This window comes from Apteryx mantelli, chromosome 5 (assembly GCF_036417845.1).
Source record: "Apteryx mantelli isolate bAptMan1 chromosome 5, bAptMan1.hap1, whole genome shotgun sequence".
In the NCBI taxonomy this organism is placed as follows: Eukaryota; Metazoa; Chordata; class Aves; order Apterygiformes; family Apterygidae; genus Apteryx; species Apteryx mantelli.
This window is the reverse complement of record NC_089982.1, coordinates 80326104-80351906: the sequence shown is the minus strand read 5'-3', so window position 1 is coordinate 80351906 and position 25803 is coordinate 80326104. Positions and strand designations below refer to the sequence as shown.

The window sequence follows — 25803 nt, the reverse complement described above, 5'->3', positions numbered from 1 at the left end:
CCTGAACTGGGAAGCAAGAGGTGATCACTTGAAAGGCATTTCTACTCAAGATGTATAGCTCCTATGCCATTTCTTTTTAATTGACTCAAATTATATTCTGTTTTTTCTTCAAAATCATTTCAAAGCTGCAAAATCTCCAAAGCTGAGTGTGGGTTTTTTCCTTCAGAATTAGACTGTAGGCACAAATAGATTATGTAGTACCTTTTAAGTAAGTAGAAGATACTATTAGATACTATTAGGTAGTTCACAGCAGAAGTAAATAATATAAATACCAATTTCTATACTATATTTCTTTTCTTTATTGACGAGATGTTCCAAACCCTCTTCTTCTCAATCTACGACCACAAAGCACACCCTGTCTGAGCAAAGCTTTTACCTCAGAAAGGGAAAAGTGATGATGATTACCGGACCCATTAAGATTGTTGTTGAATTTGTGTGGAAACCACTGTCATGAGCAGCAATATAGAAACCATTCTGCTCTCTGTGTGTATGTATACACATCTCTGAATGACAGGGTGTATTTTTTATCATTGTCAATTCTGTAGAACAAGTGTCTCTGAGAGAACAAACATGATTCTTCCCAGTGAACCTTCAGGCAAGCCCCTTTTATAGAGCCAGCTTTGTTAACTTTATCAACTTCAAATTCTGTCTTCAATTGCATCCATGCAATTCCAGAAAAAAAAAGAAAACTGATAAACCCTAGATATTTCAACTGAGTGTAGAATCTAACTTTTAGCAGTCACAAAAGCTATAACCTGACCTTGCAGACCTGGATGATGACTTTGCAGTACAATAAAACAGAAATTAGAAAGAATACCTTCTTGTGATCCAAACAAATTTGACAGGAAAACCTTTGAAACACAGTTCATGTGGAAGATGGCAATTATATTTTACTAGCCTCATTTTTCATCTATTGCAGCTCATCTTGAACAAGAGAAGAGTAGGAATTTGTAAAAAGATTATGGATAGTCCTTTACTGTATATGTTTATGTCTTTCTAAAACTAAACCTTTCAAACTAAAATTTTGCTTGAAAATTAATTTACTTAGACATTCCATCCCTGAAGTATAAAGTCATAGTGGAGAAGAAAACACACAAACTTTCCCCTGGTAAAAAATAAAAACAATTACTCATTTGTTTGTAATGGGTTTACATTTAAATAAGGGAAACGTGAAGTTTAAAATTTGTTATGGAAGCTCCTACTCCAGAAAGATTCACAAACTAGGTATTTCTTCACCTATTTTACACTAGATCAAGTGGCACACCCACCTGTTCAAACTCAACTCTGTAGACAGCCAGAGGGAAGATATGAAACAATGAAATCAAATCCAGAGCTAGTTAAAACAGTCATTCACTTTTCAGTTTTCTAGATGAAATACTCTTTTTGTCTCAGCAAAACAAAAAACTCCTTCATACTCCCCTTTCTATTGTGGTTTTTCTTTTTCCTTTAGGTCAAACAAAACATTTCAACCCAAAAGAGAATGTATCATTTACTTAGAGGACTTGATTTCAAATACAAACAAACTTTTAGTTTTAGTATTTTTAGAACAATTAAGGTAAAGTTAGTGTCAAAACAAAACAAAGTAAAATTCTTTTCTTTCAAAATTTTCAAAATGTTTTGAATTTCAAAAAAACCTGCCAAGTTTTTACAAAAAATGTGCCACAAATTCACAAATAGTTTCAGCAGCCCTCCAGCTGCATATTTACTGACTCAGGCATACAAGATTTTGCTCAGACATACACAATAATGGTGGGAATCTCAAAGGAAGAGCTACCCTCAAAAGAAAAAGATGTCATTCTGGCACCCTCCATTCAGAGCCTCTGGTTGCTATTCCCGAGGGAGAGTAAAGGTAGCCTCCAACATATTCTTTCTTTTCATAGCTGTTCCCCCATTTCATCTCATTTTGGGAAGAAATCACTATTACCTAAATCAAATGGTAAGCTTCTTGGACTGCGGTATAAATATTGCACTTATAAACTCAGCAGTGCTTGTTAGAATGTAATATATCCCAAATCTTAAGTCTTTCAACAGTGCAAACAAAAAGTGATCTACTGAACAAAAACCCCAAATTGAAATTCTGGAATCAAATACTCATAAATTAAAATATATTTCAGGCCTGGGGCTCATCTCTAATACTGTACAGGCACAACCATTTATACACAGAAGCCTACTGGAGGTCTATGCATTCACAGCAAGAAGTGTTCACTGAGTATATAACCATGTTTTGTCTTAACACTTAGTTAATAAAGGCTGTTTATTTTTACAATACATTTTAAGCCAAAAATTATAAAAATAGCTACAGTATTTTATAGTCCTGTTTAAAACTACCATAGATGTTAATCAGCAATATCAGCAACATTTTAAATAGATTATTCAAGCTGAATAGTTAGCTGTTTATGCCAGTTTGACATTTTATAGAAATTACAAGTACTCAGAGATCCAAAGACTGTGTAGGGCTTCTCCAGATGCATACTGAACAAAACAAATCACAGATGTTTGCTTATCTTTCTACTGAATGTCCTCCAAAATTAGTAGATCCTAGAATAACAATAACAAATACAAATAGAAGTATTTTTAATAATACTAAAGGAAAACTTTACTCATGTAAATATTTTTGAAATCTACTGAAGAAAATGGAAAGTAAAAACTATCAAAATTTAAAAATATGAAACAGACATTTTGATATAAATTTTTGTATAGCTGTTTTTATCAATTGAAAAATGTTCCTCTATATTTCTATAAAAGAATTAGAATTCTATTTCTTTAAAAGAATTTGTGCTGTATTTGAATTTTGGCTACACAGGTGAATGTCAAAGTAAATACTGTTATTCTGAATATAAACTGCAATTAATTTATAAACATACAGTTGAAATCAGACCAATACTTAAGTTCAGTATGGCTGCTTATTTTTATTTACTCAGATTCCTACTCCATTATTTACAGAATCTATCTGGTTCATATATTATATCACATGGTATATCACTATCCAGAAACTTCCACATGTAAAACAAATATGATGTAAGCTTTCACAAGCTATAAGCATTCAAAATTTGAAAATGATTGAATTTCCTAAAACATCTTCATTTTGCTTTCATTAGGTTTCTTCGTATCTACAGAACAGTTTAGCTATAAACTCCAAACTGCTTGAGTTGTGTTGCCCTTGGAATAGAAAAGTCACTTTTATAAATAAAGAAAAATAATTAAACAATTTTAGTCTGAATTTTCCTTTTAATGTAAATAACAAAGTTTTCACTTGTGATGTAAACTTTGCAATATGAAGAATCAATTTGCCCCAGTGGAATTCCTAACATGACCATACACACCTCTTGGGCTAGTCTCTGTACAGCTACTTTTGCTAGCTTTATGCTGCAGTTATTACCCTGCATATTTATGTCAGTGTCTTGATGACAGATAGACTCGCAAGAAATGTGAGGTTGAAAGAGAAATTCTGGCAAATGAGGGAACAGTACTAGGACTGACAAGTTCATAGGATAGGGAAGATTACTACTAAAGACAGTGATGAGATAATAACAAGCAATAACAAAAGAAATACAATTAATATAGTATAGAATATGGGAAAGATGACCAGAAATAAATGATCATATATAATCATCTAAGCCTTTTCTCCCAGACTGTGAAGATGCAGAGCATGTGATACAGAAGTACAATGAAATATCTAATAATAATTATAAAATACACAAATAATACTAGAAAATAAACTGGTTTTGTCATTTTTAATTTTATTTTCATCATTTCTTTATTCTTTGGTCTAAGTCTGTTTGCTGTAATTATCAGGGCTTCTCTTTTATACTTTTCTTGCTTCCCTGGAAAAACAGACTTTAGTGTCCTCTCATCTTTTTCTTTTGGTCCATCCTGTTCCCTTTTTTACACAAATATTCTGCATTCTTATAGCCATTCTTCATCATTTTTTTATTCTGTTTCTTCTATAGCCTTTGTTTTATATCATGCATTTTTCTGTACTCCTTTTCTTCTCCAAACCCTTTTAATATCCTCACTTTTCTTTTCCATTCCTGAATATGCCTTCCTTCCTTTTCTGTCTCATCTGTTCGTTCTCTATTCCTTGTTTACTTCAAGAGGAGTTTGTTTATTTGTTCATTTCCATTAATTTTCCCAAGTTCCTAATAACTAGAACACTAATACTTCACTTGTTACATTCAGAATACTGCAGTTTCCTTTTATGTTCCTTTTTCTCCACTGGACATGAGAGGTCAGCTGTCATCCACTTTCTACAGCACTCCATTCATTCATGCAGGAACTGTCTCAGGTTCATTCTTTTCATTATAGACTATTCTTTCCTTCTTTCCCTTGTGTAAATTCAACCATTCTTATTCCTTAATTCCTTAATAAGAGTCCTTATTAAAGCACTCCTGTTGACTATCTCAGTCTTATCTGTGTTCATTACTCCTTACTTCCAGCTGAAATACTCTGACTTACTATGACTCCCACTGAGTCTACTTCTTCCACTAATTGTCTGCTATTCTCCATTCTTTACTTGAGAGTTGTTGGAAGATTAGTTTTTGCCAAATTATTATATGCTTTGCATTGTTCAGAATTGCTAGGAATTTGTCAGATTTAAATCTTTGTAAAAACATTGTGGGAAGTGAAGCAAGAACACATTCTCATAGCAGATATTCTATTGTACAGATGGATAAGGCTAAATAGTGCTAATAAACCACAAATTTTTTCATATTTTTTGATAGCTTGCTTCCAGTTTTCAAATATCATTTCTACCCTGTATAATTTGTTTCTCTGAGCTCCAGTAAACAAGCAACAATTGTATTTTATGCTGAAAATTTTTCAGTAGAGAGAGTCAAATTTTGTTAATTTATAAAATATACTTGCCTAAATGTTGTCTCTGCAGAAGGCCAGGGATGGTGATTGGATGTCTTGTTCCTGATGATTGTGAGGAAGGTGATGTAAATGGATACAGCTGCGGTGTTCTGAAGTCAGAAGTAGCCCATGACCCCATTCTACTACTTTGTGATCCAGATGATGATGTGAGTGGACATCCATTATGTGGTAGTCTTATAGGTGTGGATCTATTAATTAAATTAATTTCTGAGTAAGATTTGAGGCTACTTTTGTACTACAAGAGATTTCAAACCTTTTAAATTCACAGTGCTAACATTTTAATAAAAAACATTATAAATTGTTATGTTTTACAGATTCCTTATTCATCAGACATTTAGATATTTCGGATTTTTACACATTCTAAACAGTGGAAGGAAAACAAAAGGTATGAGAATCAGAGATAGAAAAGAAATATTTTGTTATGTATTTTAAATTTATGCTAAGAAGGTATATTGTGCTTTATGATTATGGGGAACAAGAGTTTATACTTTCTGGATCCATTTTAAATTTTTTCTTCATGTTGATATTTCTCACAAATTGAGACCTTTTCAATGTTTAGATGAAAAGCCTGAAAGAGCTGCTGCACACTGCATGACGATGTTCAGGTTACTCAGAGAATAGCTCTCTGTGCAATTTCTCAGTAAGATGTTGGGGATATTGTGTTGCAATCTCTGACTTTTAGAAGAAACATAAAACAGAGACGTTTCACTTTCTTAATAAAAATTCACCACTCTTTATATAAAGTACTGTGACTGTAGATGTACACAACTACAGGAACTCAGATTACCTCTGAACATTTTGAAGAAAATAATTTCAAAATGTAATCTTCCAGCAATCAAAAACATATTCATATAGGTGATAGTTAGCTTACACAATAACATTTCTTATTTAGAAGACAGATACAGAATATAGCCTTTAAGTGTACAGAATCACTGAGGCCAGACAAGAGTTAAATTTCAGTCTCCAATAAAAGACTGTAACATCTTGAAAAGCATGAGCTCTATTTAATTACCTTGTAGATCCTGCTTTACTATTTTGACTTGACATTATTCCAGATGGCTGAGAACTTCTGTAGGATACACTGCCTGTAAGAATTATATTTTTGAATACAGGATTAAAATGAATTACCCATTTTACTTAAGAGATATCACTTTGGAAACAAGGATAAATACCTTAATTACATTTTCTGGGCCACATTCACCATCAGTTTATTCAAGCATGAAAAACCATAGAGAATAACAATAGAAAATGAAAGATAAGGGATGAAATAAAATCCGGACAAAATAAAATCCTCGTAACACTTGAGGAAAGATCAAAATAGCCCTAAAAATGAATAATGCTTTGGGGGATTTAGCACATACAAGACATCTGCTGAGGCAGCATTTGTTTTCCAGTATCTTTTGCTAGAAGTCCAGCAGAAGTGAAAGCTCTCATAACTCCTCAGCAGTACTCCAACAGAAGGTAATGGTGAAAAATTGACTTAAATCTCAACAGATTAATCCCTACATAGAGCTTAGCTGTCACAAAAAACATGATATTGTACCATTCCTGCAAATCTTTTCCAAGATTGACACAGATAAGTTGGTTTCTTTCACCTGCTCTCATTTATTAGAATATTAAGGTAGTGCTGCTGAGGTGCTTCAGTTCTTCAGCTGTTTTTTTTTTTTTCTGCCTCATCGATCTCCTTTAAAAAAACTTTACTTGCTGTACCAATAAATCATTGTTTGTACTGACTCTTACTTTTATAAATATTAAATCTATTGCATGACTGTGCTTTGATTCATTCAGCTTTGAACATTGCAAGACTTTATGGGTTGATTCTGAAATGTGCTGAGCACATAACTGTTTTACATATAATTTTACTATCAAATTACATATCTATTTATATTCAGACAAAATGAAAAAAATGTTTACCTAGACTATGGCTATCTTGTTATCCATAAATTTATACACAAAAGTGCATTTAGAAAGGATCTGAACATATAAATCAGACATACCATAGAAAAAATCTGACATAATATAGAAAAAAGCAATTTTTACTTATTACAGAATCAGAGAAGGGTTGAGTTTGGAAGGGATCCCTGGAGATCATCTAGTCCAACCCCCCTGCTCCAGCAGGGTCCCCTACAGAAGATTTTCTAGGGCCCTGTTCAGACAGCTTTTGAATATCTCCAAGGATGGAGACTCCACAACACCTCTGGACAAAAATTCGTTACACTGTGCATTGCAATTGTAATTATCCCTATTCCAGGACTTTTACACCATGTAAAAGCATAAGAGTGCTAAAAGCTCCATTTTTTGGCTGGAGATGGATCCTCTTAACAGCTGAATCCAGCTGTAAGGTTGCCTGAGAATGGACTGGTATAGGAGCATGCTGGATAGAAAAATGAGAATGAAAGGGGCCCATGAATGGTATACCTGCAGACCACTGGAAATTCTGTGAAACTCTTCACAAATAAACAATGCGCAAGAAGATTGTAATAGTTTCAACTGGCTGTCATGCATGTCTTCTTTACTTCAGAGAGCTACAACAGCCCAGGATTGAAAGGCAGTCAAATAGATAAAATGTCTCATACCCTAATATACTGATATAGTAAAACCATCACCTCTTTCTGAAGAAATTCCTGGTTGTTACCAAGTATTTTTGTAACTTTCATTCAATTTTCCCTTATTTTCTCATCTGATATTTAAAATGATTTTTATGGGCAGCATTAATCTCTGGTAACTATAAATCGGTATAACCATGAAGACTAATGGAGAGCCAATAACATATACTGCCAGTATGTATGTTCTGTTCTACCATATACATCATTACAGTATTTTCTTTGCAACTGTTGACTATGGTTGCTCAGCAAACATCATTTTGGCTATAAGAAATTATTGATAGAACAGAGCAGGTAAATACAGAGATTTATTTCATTCTTCATTTTTAACCATTTCTCATCTGCTGGACTGACATCTACACGACAAGTTCCCTACACCTCAACACAATCCAAGCTTGCTCAGTAAACTGCTAAAGCACGGATTTTAATTTTGGAATACTCTTAAAGTAATATAAATTTTATCTAGTTATAAATTTTATTTTTACTTACCCATACGTCCACCTTGGGGTGGAGTTATTAGTGATAGTCTTGTTGGACCAGTCAGTGTCTCAGGCTAAATGAATGGCAAGGTATTAATTACAGTGTAATAAGTACACAAATTAGTAAGATATTTTAAGTAACAGTGTTCTAGGTTTGAGGAGTACAAAACCAGCAGACTTTGGGCTCTCTCCATTGCTCTCCTGCAAGGCAAAGATACTCTAAGAAGGGTTGCCCTTAAGAGACAGAGATCTCCTAGACCACCATTCTGCATTGCTAACTTCCAAATTATCCCTTCCAGGTTTGTTCATAGCACTAAAATGCAAAACTGTGGAATTAAGTTACTGTTTTTTTCAGAGATACACAGGGAAAAAAATACATGTACTTGAGTTTTATTCCAAAATGTCCTTTCTGTCACATTCAGATAAAAAATTATCATATGCTTACATCATTTTCTGTGCTGAGATTCCATCCTTAAGCAATCTTCTTTTCCTGGATGTTACCTCTCCTAACCGGGGAAGAGTTCCTCCCTCCATTTTCCTCTTAGAGAGGTCATTCAGAGCTTAAAATGTAAGGTTTTAACACTGCCCTCAGACTGGTGACTGCTACCATCTAGCTTTTTCTTAACATGTGAAGATGTCATTCACACATTGATGCCCCTGGACATAGCCAGAGGCATCATCACCTGGTCAAACAGCAAATAAAATTCTTTATGAAAGGTGAAAACTAATGACTGGATAACTAGCTTAGATCTGCACTGCAGATATCTACATGAGGTCGAATGAAGGTGGGAATCTTATGTATACTTCCATTCCTTAATATATTTGACTTTCAAATTTAATCCTAAGTCTCAGTTTCAAGCAATAGCAACATTTATTTTGGAAACAGTTACAACATTCTTATAACGTAAATATACTTGGAACTCAAGAATTTGCTATTTAATTTAGCATCACAAGTTTATAACCTTGTCTATGCCATAGGGAGAATAAAATTATAGAAATCAGTGTTGTGATTTATCTCTTACTAGTTCCTTTTGGGAAGTATTTGACTTCTACTAAGCATCAACCATAGCTGAAATCAGCATGCATGTAAGAATTGTTCTGAATGGGGGGAATCTACTTTTTACAGTAATTAACAGGGTAGAAGAAACCAAAAACATACATATATATATATAAAAAAGGAACTTACTTTCCTCATTGGTGAAGGTACAGGATCAATCTCCATTGAATCCATTCTTATAACAAAAATCAAAGTAAGTATGACGTAATAAAAATAACACATTCATTATAATGACTAAAATTACATTATATTCCCCATGTTTAATTTGATTAATACATAATTAATAATGCTTAATGCATAATACATAAAAAAGTACTTATCACCTGTTCCAAAACCCACTAGAGGTAAGAAAAATCAAGTAAGATTTAGTAAGAATCTTACTAGAATCCACATTCTAGTAAGAATCTTGGTTTAGATACTTACAGAGAAAGTTATTTTATGACTAATGATGTTATACTTCTATTTAAGCCAGAATAAACATGCACATTTATATATTTGTCATTTGTCTTCACACTAATGGCATTCTGAAATTTTTTTTTTTAAGTGAATTAGTCATAGGTAAAGAAATCTTTTAGCTTGAACAAGCTATACATTCAATTTATTTAAAATTTAATGAGCATTGAATGCCTAGCTGGGGTTGATCCTATCTAACTAGATAACTACAGTGTAAATATGGATGTCTGTACTAGTCATTCAGATTTCCTGTACCATCAATGGGAAGAAATACTCACCATTGGAGCTCATTTAATCAGTCTGTCCAAAAAGTCTTAGAACAAGGTGAATCATGCCTTAAAGTTTTTTTTCGGTGAATACCAAGGCAATCTATACAGCTAGCTAATATGTATATTAGGATATACAAAACCCTCCCCAGTACTTTTATATATACACAGTTTGCAAAAGGAAACACAAAAATTAGAAAATATAGTCATTTTAAACTCACTGCCAAAAGGATACATACTCTACAAAATAAATGGTTTTAGGTGAAAAAATTTGTAAATATTTTGTTATTGTAAGGTTTTTATTGGAAATTAATGGTTTTGTACCTACATTTCAGAAGTAGAAGCATGACTAGGGTGGAGAGAATATGAAGAATATCCATTCTGAATTTTTGAAGGAACTGAAGTTAGCAATAAATGCAATATTAGAACATTGTTATATCCAGTGATATATATTACATAGTTAATATTTTAAACTAACACTTCTTACTGGAAAGTGGATTTCTGCTTGTACTGGAAAGTGGCAGTTGAGTAGTTTGTTGAGGAGGTTTCATACTAAAAGCAAAATGAAAGGAACAATGGATATAAGCTAAAAATCGGTTTGGTTAACTCATTTGTATAACTGGTCAATAGAGCATAAGATCAAAGTATATTATCCATCAATAGCTTTCTACCATGTCACAGTTCATCATGAAGCAAAATAAGCAGTGTATTTGATATATCAGTCATTCCATGCACAATAATGCCAATTTAGGATAACATTATGGCAGAATACTTTATGGAACAACAGGTATTAAAATACAGTTATTAACTACAACTGCCTCTAAAATCTTCATTTTGATGTGTAAATTTCCCAAACCTTAAAAATCTAGTTCTCTAAGGAGATGTTGGCATATTTCTACTAATCACCAACTGTTATAAAAAACTGATACCTTTGCTAATAATCATACGCAGGAGCAATATGTCTCACTGGGCATATGAGGAGAACCACTAGGTCAAACTCTTTTGGTAGAACTTTGTGAAAATCTAAAATTCAGTTAGAACTCTGTAGTTGGTAAAACCAAGATGCTATTTATTTGAGATGCAGATAAGGAAAAGGAAACAGAGAATAAAAATATAGTTTCCTTTCTACTCTTTATCTTTGCCATCTTACACCAAGCACCATAAGAGAGCATAATCTAGTACACTATGTGCATGTCAGAGTCAGAAGAAAGTGTATATTAAAAAACACAGAAAAGGAATGACAACACAAGATATTGCAATTAAATTGCTGGCTCAGTGAACTGGCTTATCAAGGACGTTTCAGGATCCTACTATTGGAATGCATAAAGTGGCATTCATGGAGAAAGGTTTCTCTCAAGAAGATGGATCCATGGGAAGTAGTACATTATAACTACACAGTAAGAACTCTGATACACTGATACCAATACTCACTAAAAGGAAAAAAAAAAAAAGGGCCACGGCTGTTAGATTTTTTCCCGTAGTTTTTGAAGTCTTAGAAAGGAGAAGAATAAAATACGATATGGAAGCAAATGGAAGATGGAATGAATAATAATTTTACCATAGGAGATCACATCAGATTGATTGGACATTTTTTTTGTTTTGTTTTATTTTCTGGTAAGCAGATTTTTTAAACAGTAGTAAGATAGTACATTTAATCTATGTTAATTCAATCTAAGCATTACAGTGCTGTATAGGTCACTTAGTCTTTAAAGCAGAGATAAGAGGGATTAATTCAGTTAACTATGATGTAAATAATGTTAAAAGGGAAACAACAACAAAAAAGGGTTAAGAGAGTGCAGAAGTGTTATTATTGATGTCTCCTTCAGATTAGTTTTGCAACTGATTCTATTTAATATATTCATTATTGACTTAGACATAGCCAGCAGTCTGTGAAATCTGTAGACAGATTTAGAAAGTATCATCGATATGAAGGAGGACAAGATAATGATAAAATAAAAATAATGTGATCTTTTTGAATAAAATGATTGAAATAAAATGAAAGCTAATAAAAAGTAATAGCACAAAGCACACTTAGAAGTCAATAATAAGAACTGCTATAAGTTGGAAATTCAGCAATTGCCAGTAATAAAGGATAAAAAAGATTTAGGTGTATCAGTCAATGAGGGGATAATAATAAGCTACCTCTTAGTGCATTTGTGCAAAAGGCTATTTTGAGATGAGCTGAGTAGTTTATTTTTACTACATACAAGGCAGATTACAATCATTTTACAAAACTTTGCTAATTCAGCAAGTGGGCTAGTTGTAGATATACTGGAAAAGATATTGTGAACCTTCTAAACTGATGCTGGAAAACTTGAAAAAGAGCAACCCAAATTCATGTCAGTGCAAACAGAAATATTAAAACTGCATAAGCATTCAGATGTTTAATCCATCATAATAAATACCGCTTGCTAAAAGTTCATTTTTAGAATAATTACTGACTTGAATTTTTTTTAAATTATTCTTTCCTGACAAGCTTGATTAACATGAAGAAATGGACCTGACAACAAAAATCATTATTCATTTATTTCTATAAGGTTAAAAATATACTTGATTTATTTATAGAACACAATATCAAAGAGAAAAGCAAACAAAGCATGATTTTTATCATTTTATCAATTAGCCCTGCTGTAATCTGATTACAAAGAATGTTCCCCATTTATTTCTGCTGCATTAAACCTCTTACCATTGTATCTGATGCAATTGTTGCGTTGCTTTCTTGAGAGATTCTTCCAACTTCAGTGTCTGTGATGTAATCAGAGATTTAAACAAACTCTATTTGTGTAATACACAAATCCATTTTCATACAACTAGTATTCTAAACTGTTGAAAGGTTGTGTTTTGCTGGTTTTAATCTTAGATATCATTGCCATTCCAGATTTATTATTAGATAAAAAGGGGCAAGACTATAGCTGTTATATGGATCACTATATAGTCAGTCTGAAGAAGATGAGCTTGTTTGGGGCAGTTATAGACTTAGTGTGATTATCTTTTGTGAAGAAATGCTTTGGTAACACAGGATACATGAATACTAAGAACAGTGCTTAAAAATAGTTTGCTTCTGTTTTTCTTCATCTTTTCCATATCTGATAGAAAAGTTAGCATATGTAAATTAAAAGCATCTTGAAAAAATACCAATACCATTTCCAGAATACCAAGATCACATATTTCTTTTTTGAGATTCAAAATTTATTCAGTTCTTTGCGGTATATCTACTTGCAATGATTTATGTGAAGAATATTTTCTATTATGTAGTGGACATAACCAAAAAAAAATCTCCATTAAAGAATGTTATTAGCTTGCAATATTGAAGATTCCAAAGAACTTTAGGTCAACTCTCTAGTATGTGTAATTTTTTTTACAGGCTACATTTTTATTTTTTATGGAGGATGCAAAAATTTACTCAATAGTCTCGATACCATATCTGTATTTTATCCTTAACTTCCAGTGTGTGACCTTAGTCCTTCACTACTTCATACTATTCATATTTTGACCTGAAGACAAATTATAAGTCTTCATGTTAACTTTTTGTGATTCTCCTTACAGTATTATTTGAATTCTCTATAAACATTGATTGATTTACCTTTATAAAATCAAATTGGTTGTGGAAGACATTATGTTCTTTTTGCAGATGAGAAACTGAGGGAAAACAGATTAAGGACAAAGTCTAATTTATGTAGGATCTGATTTTTTGCATATTTTCTGTTAATTGATTAGCATCAGACAGGTAGCCTGAGATAGAAGAAGGGGTAGAATTCAGTTCTCTAAAATAGGATTCAGCAACACTTTTCTTGCAATGTCCTATTTCATTCACGACTTTTGACTTTTAACTCACAGAGGAGGTACTTTACAAACAAAACCCTCTTTTTTCACACAGTCCTGTGTCAACCCCCAATCGCACAGATCTTGTGGGAAAACCATGGAATCATGTACTTCAGGACTGCATCATAATATACACAAGTGGGGAAAAAACTCCTGAATGTTGAATGGCTGCATGTACAACTTGAAAGTTCTTTTAATGTGTGTATTTTTTTATGGAAGTCAACTGAAAAATACCAGAAAACCTATTACATAATTCATTAGTGAAGTTAAAATATTAACATCTATCACAAGTCTATTGTCCGCAACATAAGCAAACAGAATAATTACTAGCAATGGTGTATTTGCTGTGTGCACAGGCACATAAGATGATAGCTCTGTAGTATATGGAAAATCACTGGAAAATGGTCAGTATCACTGTAAGAATAACCTGTAAGGCAAATGCTGTAATGTAATACCCTTAGAATGTTCTAGTAAAACTAATCTGAATCATTTGCAAAGAGGTAAAAAGGTATCCAGAGAAACAAAATTTGTATTTCTCCTCTTCTAGTGTTATATATTGAAGAGTCATATTTTAAGCCTCCAGTAAAAACTTCTCACTGTGGGATCAAATTGAGTTTCTAGAAATTACCTCTGGCATATCAAATCTGGTCTCATATTTAAGTCAGCCTTTTTGTCCTTTCTGCTCCACTGTCTTTCCAATCCATCACTGTGTATATGGAGGCAGTTCTCCCCATCCCCATCTCTGACACCGGTTATTGGCTACACCTCTTTTATCCGCAGATTGTTTCAAATGCAAAAGAAATTACTTTTGTATTTTATTGAGTAGGAATTCTACTGGCTTTATCTTTCAGTCCTCAGACCCCTGAACTCCTGTTCTTTTTAGAGTCTTCAATTACGAAAAACAGACAAATGGCCATAATGATACAGATTAAGGGTTCAGCTAGCCCAGTATTCTGTTTCCAGCAGTGGCCCTGAGTAGACACCTGGGAGACAGTAAGAACAGGGCAAGACTACAGACCACTGCCCTAATACTCTCCCAGTCTCCTTTTTTTCAGCTCAGGGGATTTAAGGAGACTGTTGTAATATATCTATTTGTCTAATAGATCTGCCTGGCAAGAACTTCTTCTGCACATCATTCCTGCACTGAGAAGGCAGCAGTGTAGTATAAACGCCTCCAGACAGGGGTCAAGCTTCAGGAGAACATATTTCTGAAGCAACATAATGACCACAAAAGTCCCAGAAGATTTTTTTTTCCCTAATGAGAGTTAGGTTTGATCAAGAGAGTGGCTGGTGGAAATGTCAGGAACAATGTACTTTATCCTGCCTCTTTCTAGGACTGGATGATTTAAAGGCCAAAATCCCTTAAAGCAAGTGAGTAGCTATTTCTTTCTTAATATCTCTAGGTCCTATCAGAATATGTGGGGACTAGACTCTTCAGGAATACGGACATCAAGTGCTCACATCACAAATCATCATCCGCCCCCCAGTATCTCTGAAACTCACAGAAAGAGCAACAAAGAAGCTTTCACCAAGGTCATGAAAGCTGTTAGTTGACAATGATAGTGAGGACATATTAGAAATAAGGAAGGAACCCACAAAGATAGACAAGCATGAGAACCCCCGTTGTGCATTTCATTATGCAGTACTCTGCCTTTCCCAAAGGCTGTGGGCCAAGGCCTGAGAAGTGGAGGGTGCCAGGAAGAAGCACTTGGGTCAAAGGGAAGATTTATGCTTCCTCACCTCCCTCCAGCTCACTGCCATTTGTCAAGCTGTTTACATGCTAGGCCATTCCACCCTTACTTCATCCCTTCCCCCCTCTCCTCATCTCAAAGCCAGCGGCAGGAAGACTTGGATGGAGATTATCACCCTGACATGAACATACACTCACTCTCCACTGTCCCCTGTGCCTCTGCCAGCTGCAATCTACCTCTCCCCAGCTCCTTCAGGCTCCCTGGCAGTAGCCTTGACAGGGGGAGTATCACTAACTGAAACTCACAGGCAGGAGATTGGTATATTGCTGCATGGGGAAATTCTTATCTTCCTGCTCACCTCAGCCTCACTGCCAAGCCATTTCTCCAACAAAACAGCCTCACCAGTGCTAGCCTTAGCTGCACATAGGATGTATATTTCAACCACCCTCTTCTGACCCTGATCCAGTGCAAGCAGTTTTAAATTATAAACAAATACACAGAACAGAAAAAACAACAATAAAAAATACCCAAACCAGTGTACCATTGAAAGAGCAACCAGCCAAACTTTCAGCTGTCTCCATACTAGCACCTGAACACCTTCCTCAGCTCAGCAGCATCCTGGGTGCCACTGTTAAATGACTATCATAACAGTAAATAACTAAGAAAGTTATCATCAAAAAGTATCAAGTATAAAAAGTACCAAAACTCTGCACAGATTGTCTGGAGACAACATTTCCACTTGTGGAAAAACTATTAAGAGTTTGTCTTACTTTGCCTCCGAGTCTGAATTTTTACCATATGGAATCAGATCAGAAAGGACCATGAAATCAAATGAATTCCTCTATGGCCTGGCCTTGAAAGCAGAAGGACAAGACTTTTAAAGAACCACCCACTCCAAAGTAAACTAGGACTGATCCCAAAATGCAGTCATGGAAGCTAGGGGAAAATGGGCCTCAAAACATTTAAGTTTACAAGCTGTTTCATAATTTGGGACCATATCATATGCCCTCTTTACACCAGAAATGTCCAGCTGGCCAGCATTTGTTTTTGCCTCTGTCATTTCAAACTTAGGACACCTACTGATATGTTGATCTACCAGTACTGTCAAGTAGCTTTAAGCAATATAGCTGGCCATGTCCTTAGAGATGAATAAAACAGTCATCTATTTGCACAAATACTTGGAAGTAGCTGAGAAATGAAAAAGAAATCTTGGATTTCTTTCCAGCTTGCAGAGAAAGAGGCATAAATTTCACTACTTGTTCTCCAGAGAATGATTGATTCTATTCCTCTCCCCACTGCACTATCCCTATCTCAGGGCACCAGCCTTTAGTCTTGTTCTGCATTGCTCAAGTTTCTCATTTAGTTTGTCTTACTTTAGTTTGTCAGTCTGGGTCTTGTTTTCCTCTAGGCTCATCATCTGAGAACCAACATCTCTTCATTCCTTCCATTGCCTCCTCCCTGTAGTGAATCATCTGTCTCTTTTCTCCCTGTCTTTTACTCTCCATTTAATCTCTGTCACTCCACAACTAACAGCCGTCTTACTAAACCATAATCAATAAAGTCATCACAGATTTTAAACAGTTAAAAACTGGCATTTATAATGACAGAAAGGAGGAAATCTTGATAAGCTGTGCCAAGTAATCCTATAAAAGATGAATGTATTTGCTAAAAATAAACCAAAGTAATAAGGCAAACATAGCCAACAAAAATAAAAACGTCAAACTCAGAGTTACCTTTTGTTTGTGGTATGCTACTAAATGTCTACGATGTTTTTCCTGAAATTCTGAAATCTAAAAATAAAATTTTTACAGTTATACCAATCTTCACCTAAGTACATTTATGCAACCTCAGAAAAGACTAATGGAGAAGAATCACTTAACAGAATTTGTGTTTTTCTATATTCTAATAATTATTTAACATATTCTTTATACAATCCTTTAAATCCTCATGCAACAAAAAAATTTCATGTCCAAGTTATTATCACTGAGGCAGAAATTCTTATGAAGTTTATTTAACCTAGTATGGTCTACCATAGAGTTAGTAGATTTATTTCCCTGAATTTGTATTTTAAAACTATGTTCATTTACAAGGTAAAGAAATTGGAAAGGCAATTACCTGTGGTGTTTCTTATCATTAGTGCTATGCAAACACATAAAATTAATGGCAACATAAAATGTAATGTGTCCTGCTGGCAATTATAACTTGTCTTGTAAAAATATCCTATTAATTAGATATAATTGTTAGACACACTGTCTTGTGGTGATTTTAGTAAGCAGCACTTCTGGTTATGTCCAAATGAGGATCATAAACCATGACAGGTTAAAAGTAAAAACATACATGCTAGGCAAGGAAAGAGCTTGAGGAACAAATTACAAAAGGCAAAAACTTACTAATAAATCTCTCTTCTCATGTGCCAGGAGTAAGAAACCTGTCAGAGACTGTGTCAGGCAAGAAGAAACACTCAGAGAAAAAAAGAAACCATAGTGGAGTAGCTAACAGAAATGGTTACTTTTGGTTCACTGTAGAAGAGCCTGGGAGGTTCCCATTGGATCCTCATCAAAGGATCAGAAGTGTCTTCAGAAGAACTGATAGAATAAACAGCCAAAAAGGAACAGTAAGGACTCACCACATCTTTGTATGGCTAACTCATTCCTAAAAGATAATAAATAGGTAAGCAAAAAATCAGTTTAACACAGTTGAGGGAGATCACCAGTGAATTTCCACAAAGATCCATTCTTGGACATTTGCTGTTCAACACGTTTATACATGATCTTCAGGAAAAGTGAATAGCAAAGATATTATTATTATTCTTATAGCAAAGTTTGCTGATGGTATTAAGTTAATCAAGAGCATGCGGTGAAGACGTTCAGAATGACTTTATAAGATTGAATGGCTGGGTAATGAAACCACAGCTGAAATTCAATATAGATAGCGTGAAGTCATGCACAGAGGGGAAAAAATCTAAATTTACTCAGAAAATAATGGGCTCTGAGCTGACTGCTACCACTCTGGAATGAGTTCTTGGGCCTATAATGGGGAGTTCCATGAAAATGTCAGTTCAGCACTCAGCAGTGGTCAAAAAAGCAAATCAAGCCTTAGGAACAGTTTAAAAAGGAATAGAATAGTCTTCATAGAAATAGAATAGGCTTCATTATTCCATTGTAAAAATGTATGATGCTACTGTACTGAGTATGCCTAACATCTCAGAAAGGGAGTAATAGATCTGGAAATAGTTCAGATTAATCAGAGGTATGGAGCAGTTTCAGTACAAAGAATGACTGTGATTATGAGTCCTCATGGCTGGAAAAAAGACAGTTGAAGAAGGGATACGATACCAGTCTAAAACTAATGAGTAGCACAGATAGGGTAAATGAGAATGCTTGCTTTTTCTTCCAGCACAGGATGCAAAAGCATCAAATAAAACTTGCAGGTAGCAGGTTAAAAACAGTCAAAACAAAATCATTCTTCAAATAGTGTATAAGTTGTGGACATCCTGTCCATAGTATGTGGCAGACACTAAATATTCAGACAACAACTTGATAATTACATGGGGAAAAATATCAACTAAAAGCTTTTGAATGCAAAGACACCATCTCTACCTTTCCTAAGTACCTGTTGTGTGACAGGACATTAGAGTAGATAAAACCTTTGCCCTAACACAGCACAGGCTGCTCTTATGTCTTTTGACACTGGTGGAAGTTCTGAACATTCCTCAATGCTTCCTATATTTTACACTTGAGTATGTTGCCTTTACATTATTTTAGACTAGAGAAAACTCACCGGAGTCTCTTGAAATCATGTCCTTTTTTACATTTCTTTGACACATTACAGAAGTTTGTATTCAAGTGTGATTGGTGTTATAGCTCTCTGGATTTCACAGTACACAGTTTACAGAATAAATACTGTTCATTAGACATGCTGTTAAAAACTGTGTGTCTGGGCAGGATAGAGGAAAGCTTCTTGTTTACCTTGTGTCAGCTGTGCACCTTAGGAGGAGGAGGGCTAAGGAAAGGGAACATGCTCAGCTTTGGAGAAGTTTGTGGAGCACAGAGTAGAACAATTACAAGTCCATAATCAACACTGTCAATTAAGAGATTCCTAGGATGAAGAAAGCAAATCGTCTTTCCTGGGTTAATCTGCTAGATCAGCAAGCTTACCACAGGGTCAAACAAGTACCGGTGCAAGGGAGATGAGAACACATGGTGAAGGTTGCCGGTGGATTGAGGGAGGACACATTACTACAGTTCAACTTAGAGTTGTTTAAGCTGCTATAGAAATGCTCAGTAAGAGGGACAGGGACAAGGACAAGTCCCAAAGCAAAGCTGCAGAGATGAAAGAAAAGAGGATCCAAAGGGAGCTTATATGTAGTTTTTTTAACTCAGTAAGCTACTAAGTTGCTGGATTGGAAACTAAAACCAAAGGAAGGGATCCTCCTTGGAGGTTACAGTAAGGAGGGAGGAAATTTACCTTGAAATCTTTCATTGCATCTGTGTGAATAAGAGGCCCTGAGGTTTTTAAGAATTATATTGTTCTTATTTTTAATAAAGCCTAGCTTTTGAGATTAGACGTCTTTGGTATTTGTTGACTTGCTCACTTTATTAAAAAAAAAGCCAGGAGAAATATTCACCTCAGAGCTTTGGCCAGCTCAGGCTTCCATTGTGTAATTTTTTTACTGCTGTAATTAGTGTACACTGCTTGGGCCTGTTTAAGGTTCTGCTGGATCTAATTTTTCATTGCATGGTATTGAAAGTTATTTTACATCATTAAAATAACCAGAAATAGCTGTCTTCAAAGGTAGTTTGGAAACATAAGCAGTGACCCTGATGAATAATTTTTGCTTTCCTAAGAACTTTGAAACTGTGGAAGTAGAGCAGTAAAGATAAAAACAGCCATACATTCATTTTCATACACACATACATTCATTTTTCCCATTTAAATACAAATCAGTAGAAGCTGCTGGTTACTTTCTACAGTTAAAAAATTTAAGAGAGACTACAGAGAATTGCACAGCACAAGAATACTGGCCTTGTCATTTCCTCCACCAGAAAAGAAAACTTAGTTCTTATGCCCTCCTCCCCATCCTGCTTGATAAACAAACACAAATATACGTTCAAGTATAATGAAATTATGCAATGGGTGTGACTGAATTTACAATGAAGAAAGAAACACTTTATCTGGATTCTGACTGGCAGATGGAAGCTGAATCTCACAGACATTTTTCACAGGACTCACCTGTGTTATTTCTTTCGAATACTTCTTGCATAGCGTATCTATTCCCATGAACAGTGATTGAATATCAGGATTTGTCTAACAAGAAAAGAAAATATATCAAGGCTAGTGCTTTTGTTTGCAGACTCTATTAAATAAAATATTTGTGAAGTGTTTCATAAATAGATTGATTTATATAAGTCAAAAATGTCAATGAACAAATTGGGAGTAGGATGATGCATAGACTGAGAAGAAGCTCAGTTTATTTAATGTCCATGTTAATCATCTGGAAGGCTTTATGCTTTTGTTTAAATATATTACACACATACATACATTCTTATTGCAACTAAGACAGTAACAAACTGTTTTAAGAGACCATTCAAGGAAGACGTAGGTATGTGCTGTCCTGGATCAGGCATTGCCTTCAGATCAACAACTAGGTTTCTGGCAGCCCCTTTGCTTTCTGGGTTTTTGTTTCTCCCTCTCCCCAGTCTTCCTTCATTTATGAAGATACCTTTCAAAATCCAGTCAAAAAGAATAGAAACTATTGCATACAAAATGTAAATTAAGATTAGAAGTACTAAAGAATCTCAAAAACTCAAAAAAATTGAAAAATGAAAGAAAGGTGAGTTATTTAAACAAATAAGTGGACCGCCTGCAAGTGAAGCAACAAGTCTTCTAGCCTGATAAGAAATTACGAGGATTTAAATTACCAATATTACACAGAAATCAAAAAGAACTGGGCTTTGGTCTACTTGGAACTGCACAAACATACAGAGAGACAATATTTTATCCATTCCAGGAAGAGTATAACACTAACATAAAGTGAAATATCCAAGACTAGATAACTGTACTTGCCAAACCTATTTTCAATCTGTACTTGCATTCTGTATTTTCAGTAACGGGAAGGAATTAAGCCTTACATGTATGAAAAATAATTATTTGAGCAGCTAACTTAATAACCTGGATTTGTAACAGATTTGTATTTTTCGTCCTTTCGTCCTTTGTATTTTTGCCCTTTATTTTAACATCATCAGCTACTTTCATGTCCTGTGAGCTGAGCAGAGATGGCATGTATTGCGTGGTTACTCTAGAACTGCACACATAGCTGCCACTTCTGTTTATTGATGAGGTGCAGTTGCACTTCTGTCATCAGGAGAACTAAACTGGGTTTCCTTGGTTTCCCCAACTACCAGTTTTCACAGAATTTACAGGAGGAAATTAATTGCATTTGAGATTTCCTCTGCTCTTTCAAATTTGGTTGACTTTAGCCAAAAGGGTTCAAAAATTACCAAAGGGTGAACTGGCACACTGAGAAAGAGAAAAGCAGATGTACAGACAGCACAGTCTAACCTATCTATGGTATTACAGTAAAGAAAATAGAAGCAAGACAATAAAATTTCATCCAGAAAAATGTCAACATACTCATAAAAATATATTTGGCTTATTTAAAATATGAGGCAATCTCTAAAACCTATTTAGGGTGCTAGCAAAGAAAGGACCTTGGTTTGAGTCACCATTACATATATCCAAAAAAAATAAAAATGTACATTTTACAGCTTCACTGCTGATTTATATACTCTTTAGAATAAAGGCTTGTAGAAAATTGCTCAGATTTTATTTGTTGCATGGAGGAATAGCAGATGTTAACATGATATTCTGAAATAATGAACAGTGAGATTCTGATTCATCAGAACACTTCACCATCTTCTAAGAAAAAGCGAGAGGGGAGCATGAGACATATAAGGAAAATGTAAAGGTGACAAGCATGCATTACTGTAAAGATGAGAATATTTAATGCGCAGATGTTGATTGCCCCAATATACAATTTAATGAGGAATTTTACCACATTTGTAGGGCCTCCTACTCATTGGGAATTTTGCTATAGCATCAAGCTCATAAAGGGTATCAGGTATTTTTCCACTCAGGTTCCTGAATTATAGACCCATATGATTTTTTTTCTGTGCATCTTTAATTATCATTCCAATCATTTTATCTGTTTTTAATCAAGGTTAAGTAATCATCATTAATGTCTTTTTTAAAGAATATGGTAATTTGCTTCCTTCCAGTCCTCCAGAGTAGTGGCAGGTTCTAATGAAACATCTAATATTTTTGTTAGTATCACAGCCACAGCATTTTTAAACTCCATCAGTATTTTTGAAGTAGATTAAGTCCTGTTGAAATGTTGCAATTTAAGACTGGTTGAACCTAGATGTTAGCTTTGTTCTGAGCACGGGGTTGGACAAGATGACCAGAGGTCCCTGACAATCTAAATTATTCTATGACTGAAATTAATAATAAAACTTGCAGCAAAGGTAGGCTGATACTGAATGCTTATGAAAAACTCTCCCTTAGAGATTTTAAGAGTGTTTTGTTTTATTTTGTTACCATATTCTATCAGCCTTTTTATTTTGCTGGCATTTTATTGTTTTGCTGTAATTTCTTTTTTTGGGGGGGTAGCATTGTCTTCTTCACCCTATTTCAGTTCTGAAGGATTCTGTATTTACAAATATAAAATATAAAGTAACAGTATTCTGCTTTTTCACATACAGCATTCAGAGGTAGCAACTTCTGTATTTAGCTATCCATCAGCTTAGTTTTAAAAATGTCTAGAGAAATCATGACCTCCTTCAATGTTACCACCTCAGGATTAGTCCCAAACAGTCCTCCATTTCATATACATGATTGCCTTATGGCCTTGTAGGATTAATGTTTTAGCTGTATTGAGTGTTCTTAGTAATTTTCTTTTATCGTTGTAAGGCAGGCCTGCCTCTTAAATAGGCAGTCTAGGAAAATATAAATGTTTTCACAACCCACTTATGAAATCAGCTAAGGAGAAGATGGTTCCTGGAGAAAAATAAGAAAATTAAATCTTTCTAGTGATTTCTCAAGGAAGGGAATAAAACTATTCATTCTCTAGTGAATGAAGACAAGAATTCCCTACAATATTCCAGATCATCTCTTCATCACAACAGAAGGCAATGGCCATTACAAAAGTAGTTTCGCTTAAGAGAAAATGGAAAAAAAGGGCCAATACACTTGAAAACATTGATGGGCCGGCATGCAGATTTTTGCTTCAGTTCATTACGTGAAATAATTCATTGCAGTCCACTTTTTCTGATATGCAAATGCCAAAGTCAATACACATTTTTCCACATTTTGACAGTGGTCATTGATATTATATAGCAGCCATTCACGTTCTTGAAAAATTTGGAGTGATTTGTAGTCCAATAGAATATGAAGATCTAAAAAGTTTACATAGACTTTTACATAGAAATTTGAAGAAATCCATAAAACTAAAAGCTGTATAGTGCATAAGTATCTAAGCCTACCAGCCTATCAACAATAAATATTCATGTCACAGTTGGCAAACAAAAGAGAAGTATTTTGTAACGCAAATAATTTAGCTGTTAAGCAAACCACAGATTAATGTAATACAATATTACTAAAGCTTTCATTTACCTGTTTTGAAAGTAACAACGTACGACAAGGAGTTCTACAGATCAAACATTCATCTTTTTTGCCTGTAGGATAAAGACACATTTAAAATGTACATCAAACTGACTAGAAATTAAATACATTTTTAATCGAATTTGATGTCTACACCTTTCTTTGGAGCCTGTGGAAGGAATCTGAGGTTTATATATGAAATGCAAATAAACACGAATAAATAATTTGATTCTAAAAACATTAGCATACAGTTGCACAGGAAAAATGTGCGTGAATATCATCAGGTCTTAATCCTGCAAATAAACATTCATGTAAATGATTTTATGAATATGATTAGTGTCACTGAATGCAGGTGACTTTTAGTTCCTTTGATTTAAATAGGACTACTTGTCTGGTTTAATTAAATGCATGCTTATGTGCACTAATGAGTTAGAGTCAACCAGATATATGACTTTTTAGTTTGGGATTCAGACTTGCTCTCTAGATAAAACATATGAAGTCCTAAATTCAAAGAATTCATAATTTTACCTTATGAATTTTTCCAGTAACTTCATCATTTTTTAAAATCTCTTTTATTATTTGCAAATACATTTGCAATTATGCCTATAAAATGCATACAAGTGCAATATTTATACATTCTTTTACCATCGTTGATAATTATATGTCTCCTTTCTAAGGATCAATGTTCATAAACATCTTTAAGATGAAATACATTGTAAAACTGATATTATCATTATTACTGAGTTCACAGCAATAAAAAATTATAGTGTCTCATTTTTTTCTGCCAGATAATATTAACAGCACACAAGGAGGCTGTGGTTCATGTTCTAGGAGTCTTCAGGTTATATTGAGAGGCTGCACTTTACAAACCTCTCTCCTTAACAGCAAAAGTGCCAAAACTTTAAAGGTCAAAAGACTTCTTTTCAGTTTTGAAATACAGATGGAGCTCTTGTTCTATGCGTCCTGATGAAAGACAGAGCTTTTAGCATGACCTCAAAGGGAAAAATACTGGTGTCTGTCTGACATTTTGTCTTTTGAAAAGAAGCTTCCTGATTTCCTTACGTCTTTTTCACAAATCCTCATCTAAGCACATCACAGGAGTCCCAGAATGTGGCTCAGGTATCACATACAAAACACACAAGTTTCAAAACATCACCTCAAATCTTCCTAACACTGTCGAAATTTCTCTAGTGTTTCAGTGACAACAGTGGTGAGATTTAAAGTATTCGAAGACTACTAGCAAAATCTGCCCCCAAAACATTAATCCAATGCTTTGAAAATTGTTCTTTAACTGATGAAAAAGCATATCCTTCCAGGAGGAGTGAGACCGCCATCTTATCTTTCTTTTACAGTGCAAACGTGGATCGCAAGTATCGAGACTCAACTATTACTCAGTCCTCCAGTTTTCAGAGTCTAAGGCTTGTTTGCAAAGTCAGATTGCTCTAGCAAGACTCACATGAAGGCAGACTCAGGCTATTTTTACAATTTAGGGAAAATCACTAGCAAAAAATTTAAAAAGTTTATGAACAGCACTGGGGTGATAAAAAGGAAAGCCCGTGGCGGCGGCGGCGGGGGCAGCCTCCGGCCCGCCATTACCTTTCTGGAGGCAGAGCTCACAGACAACATGGCCGCAGCTGGTGAGGCTGAAGCGCGGGGCAGCCTGGCAGGGCTCTCGGAAGCAGGCATTGCAGAAGGCCAGCGCGGCCATGGGGTGGTGGGCAGCAGGGGCCGGGGGGGCGAAGTGGGCGACGGAGGGCGGACGGCGGCCCCTCCTTGCCGCCCCCCACCCCGGGGCCAGGCCCTACGGGCCTGCCTCCGCCATGCTGCTTCCCCGCCGAGGCCCTGAGGGGGCGCCCCGCCCCTCCCCCACCCGCGGTGTGTTTGTGGGGGGGGGGGGAGGCA

General features: G+C 35.0%; 1 protein-coding gene across 1 annotated transcript; it reads right to left on the bottom strand.

The window, feature by feature from the left end:
• Positions 1–2500: 2500 nt before the first annotated feature.
• On the bottom strand, positions 2501–25609 carry RNF212 (ring finger protein 212). The gene is made up of 12 exons (XM_013942266.2): positions 25498–25609; positions 23914–23975; positions 20476–20550; positions 16977–17033; positions 12417–12475; positions 10218–10282; positions 10059–10128; positions 9141–9186; positions 7965–8028; positions 5885–5957; positions 4864–5060; positions 2501–2538 (listed from the first exon to the last, which is right to left on the bottom strand). The coding sequence occupies exons 1-12, from the start codon at positions 25607–25609 to the stop codon at positions 2501–2503; spliced, it is 918 nt and encodes a 305-aa protein (XP_013797720.2).
• Between the last annotated feature and the right edge of the window lie 194 nt (positions 25610–25803).

Excerpts from the sequence above, each read along its gene's own strand:
- RNF212 (XM_013942266.2), bottom strand. The coding sequence starts at position 25,609 with ATGGCCGCGCTGGCCTTCTGCAATGCCTGCTTCCGAGAGCCCTGCCAG. Across the intron at positions 9,187-10,058 it reads CATGCTTCTACTTCTGAAAT|AATGGATTCAATGGAGATTG; the intron begins GTAGGTACAAAA and ends TTTTGTTATAAG. Across the intron at positions 5,958-7,964 it reads ACCCCAAGGTGGACGTATGG|GCAGTGTATCCTACAGAAGT; the intron begins GTAAGTAAAAAT and ends TAATTCTTACAG.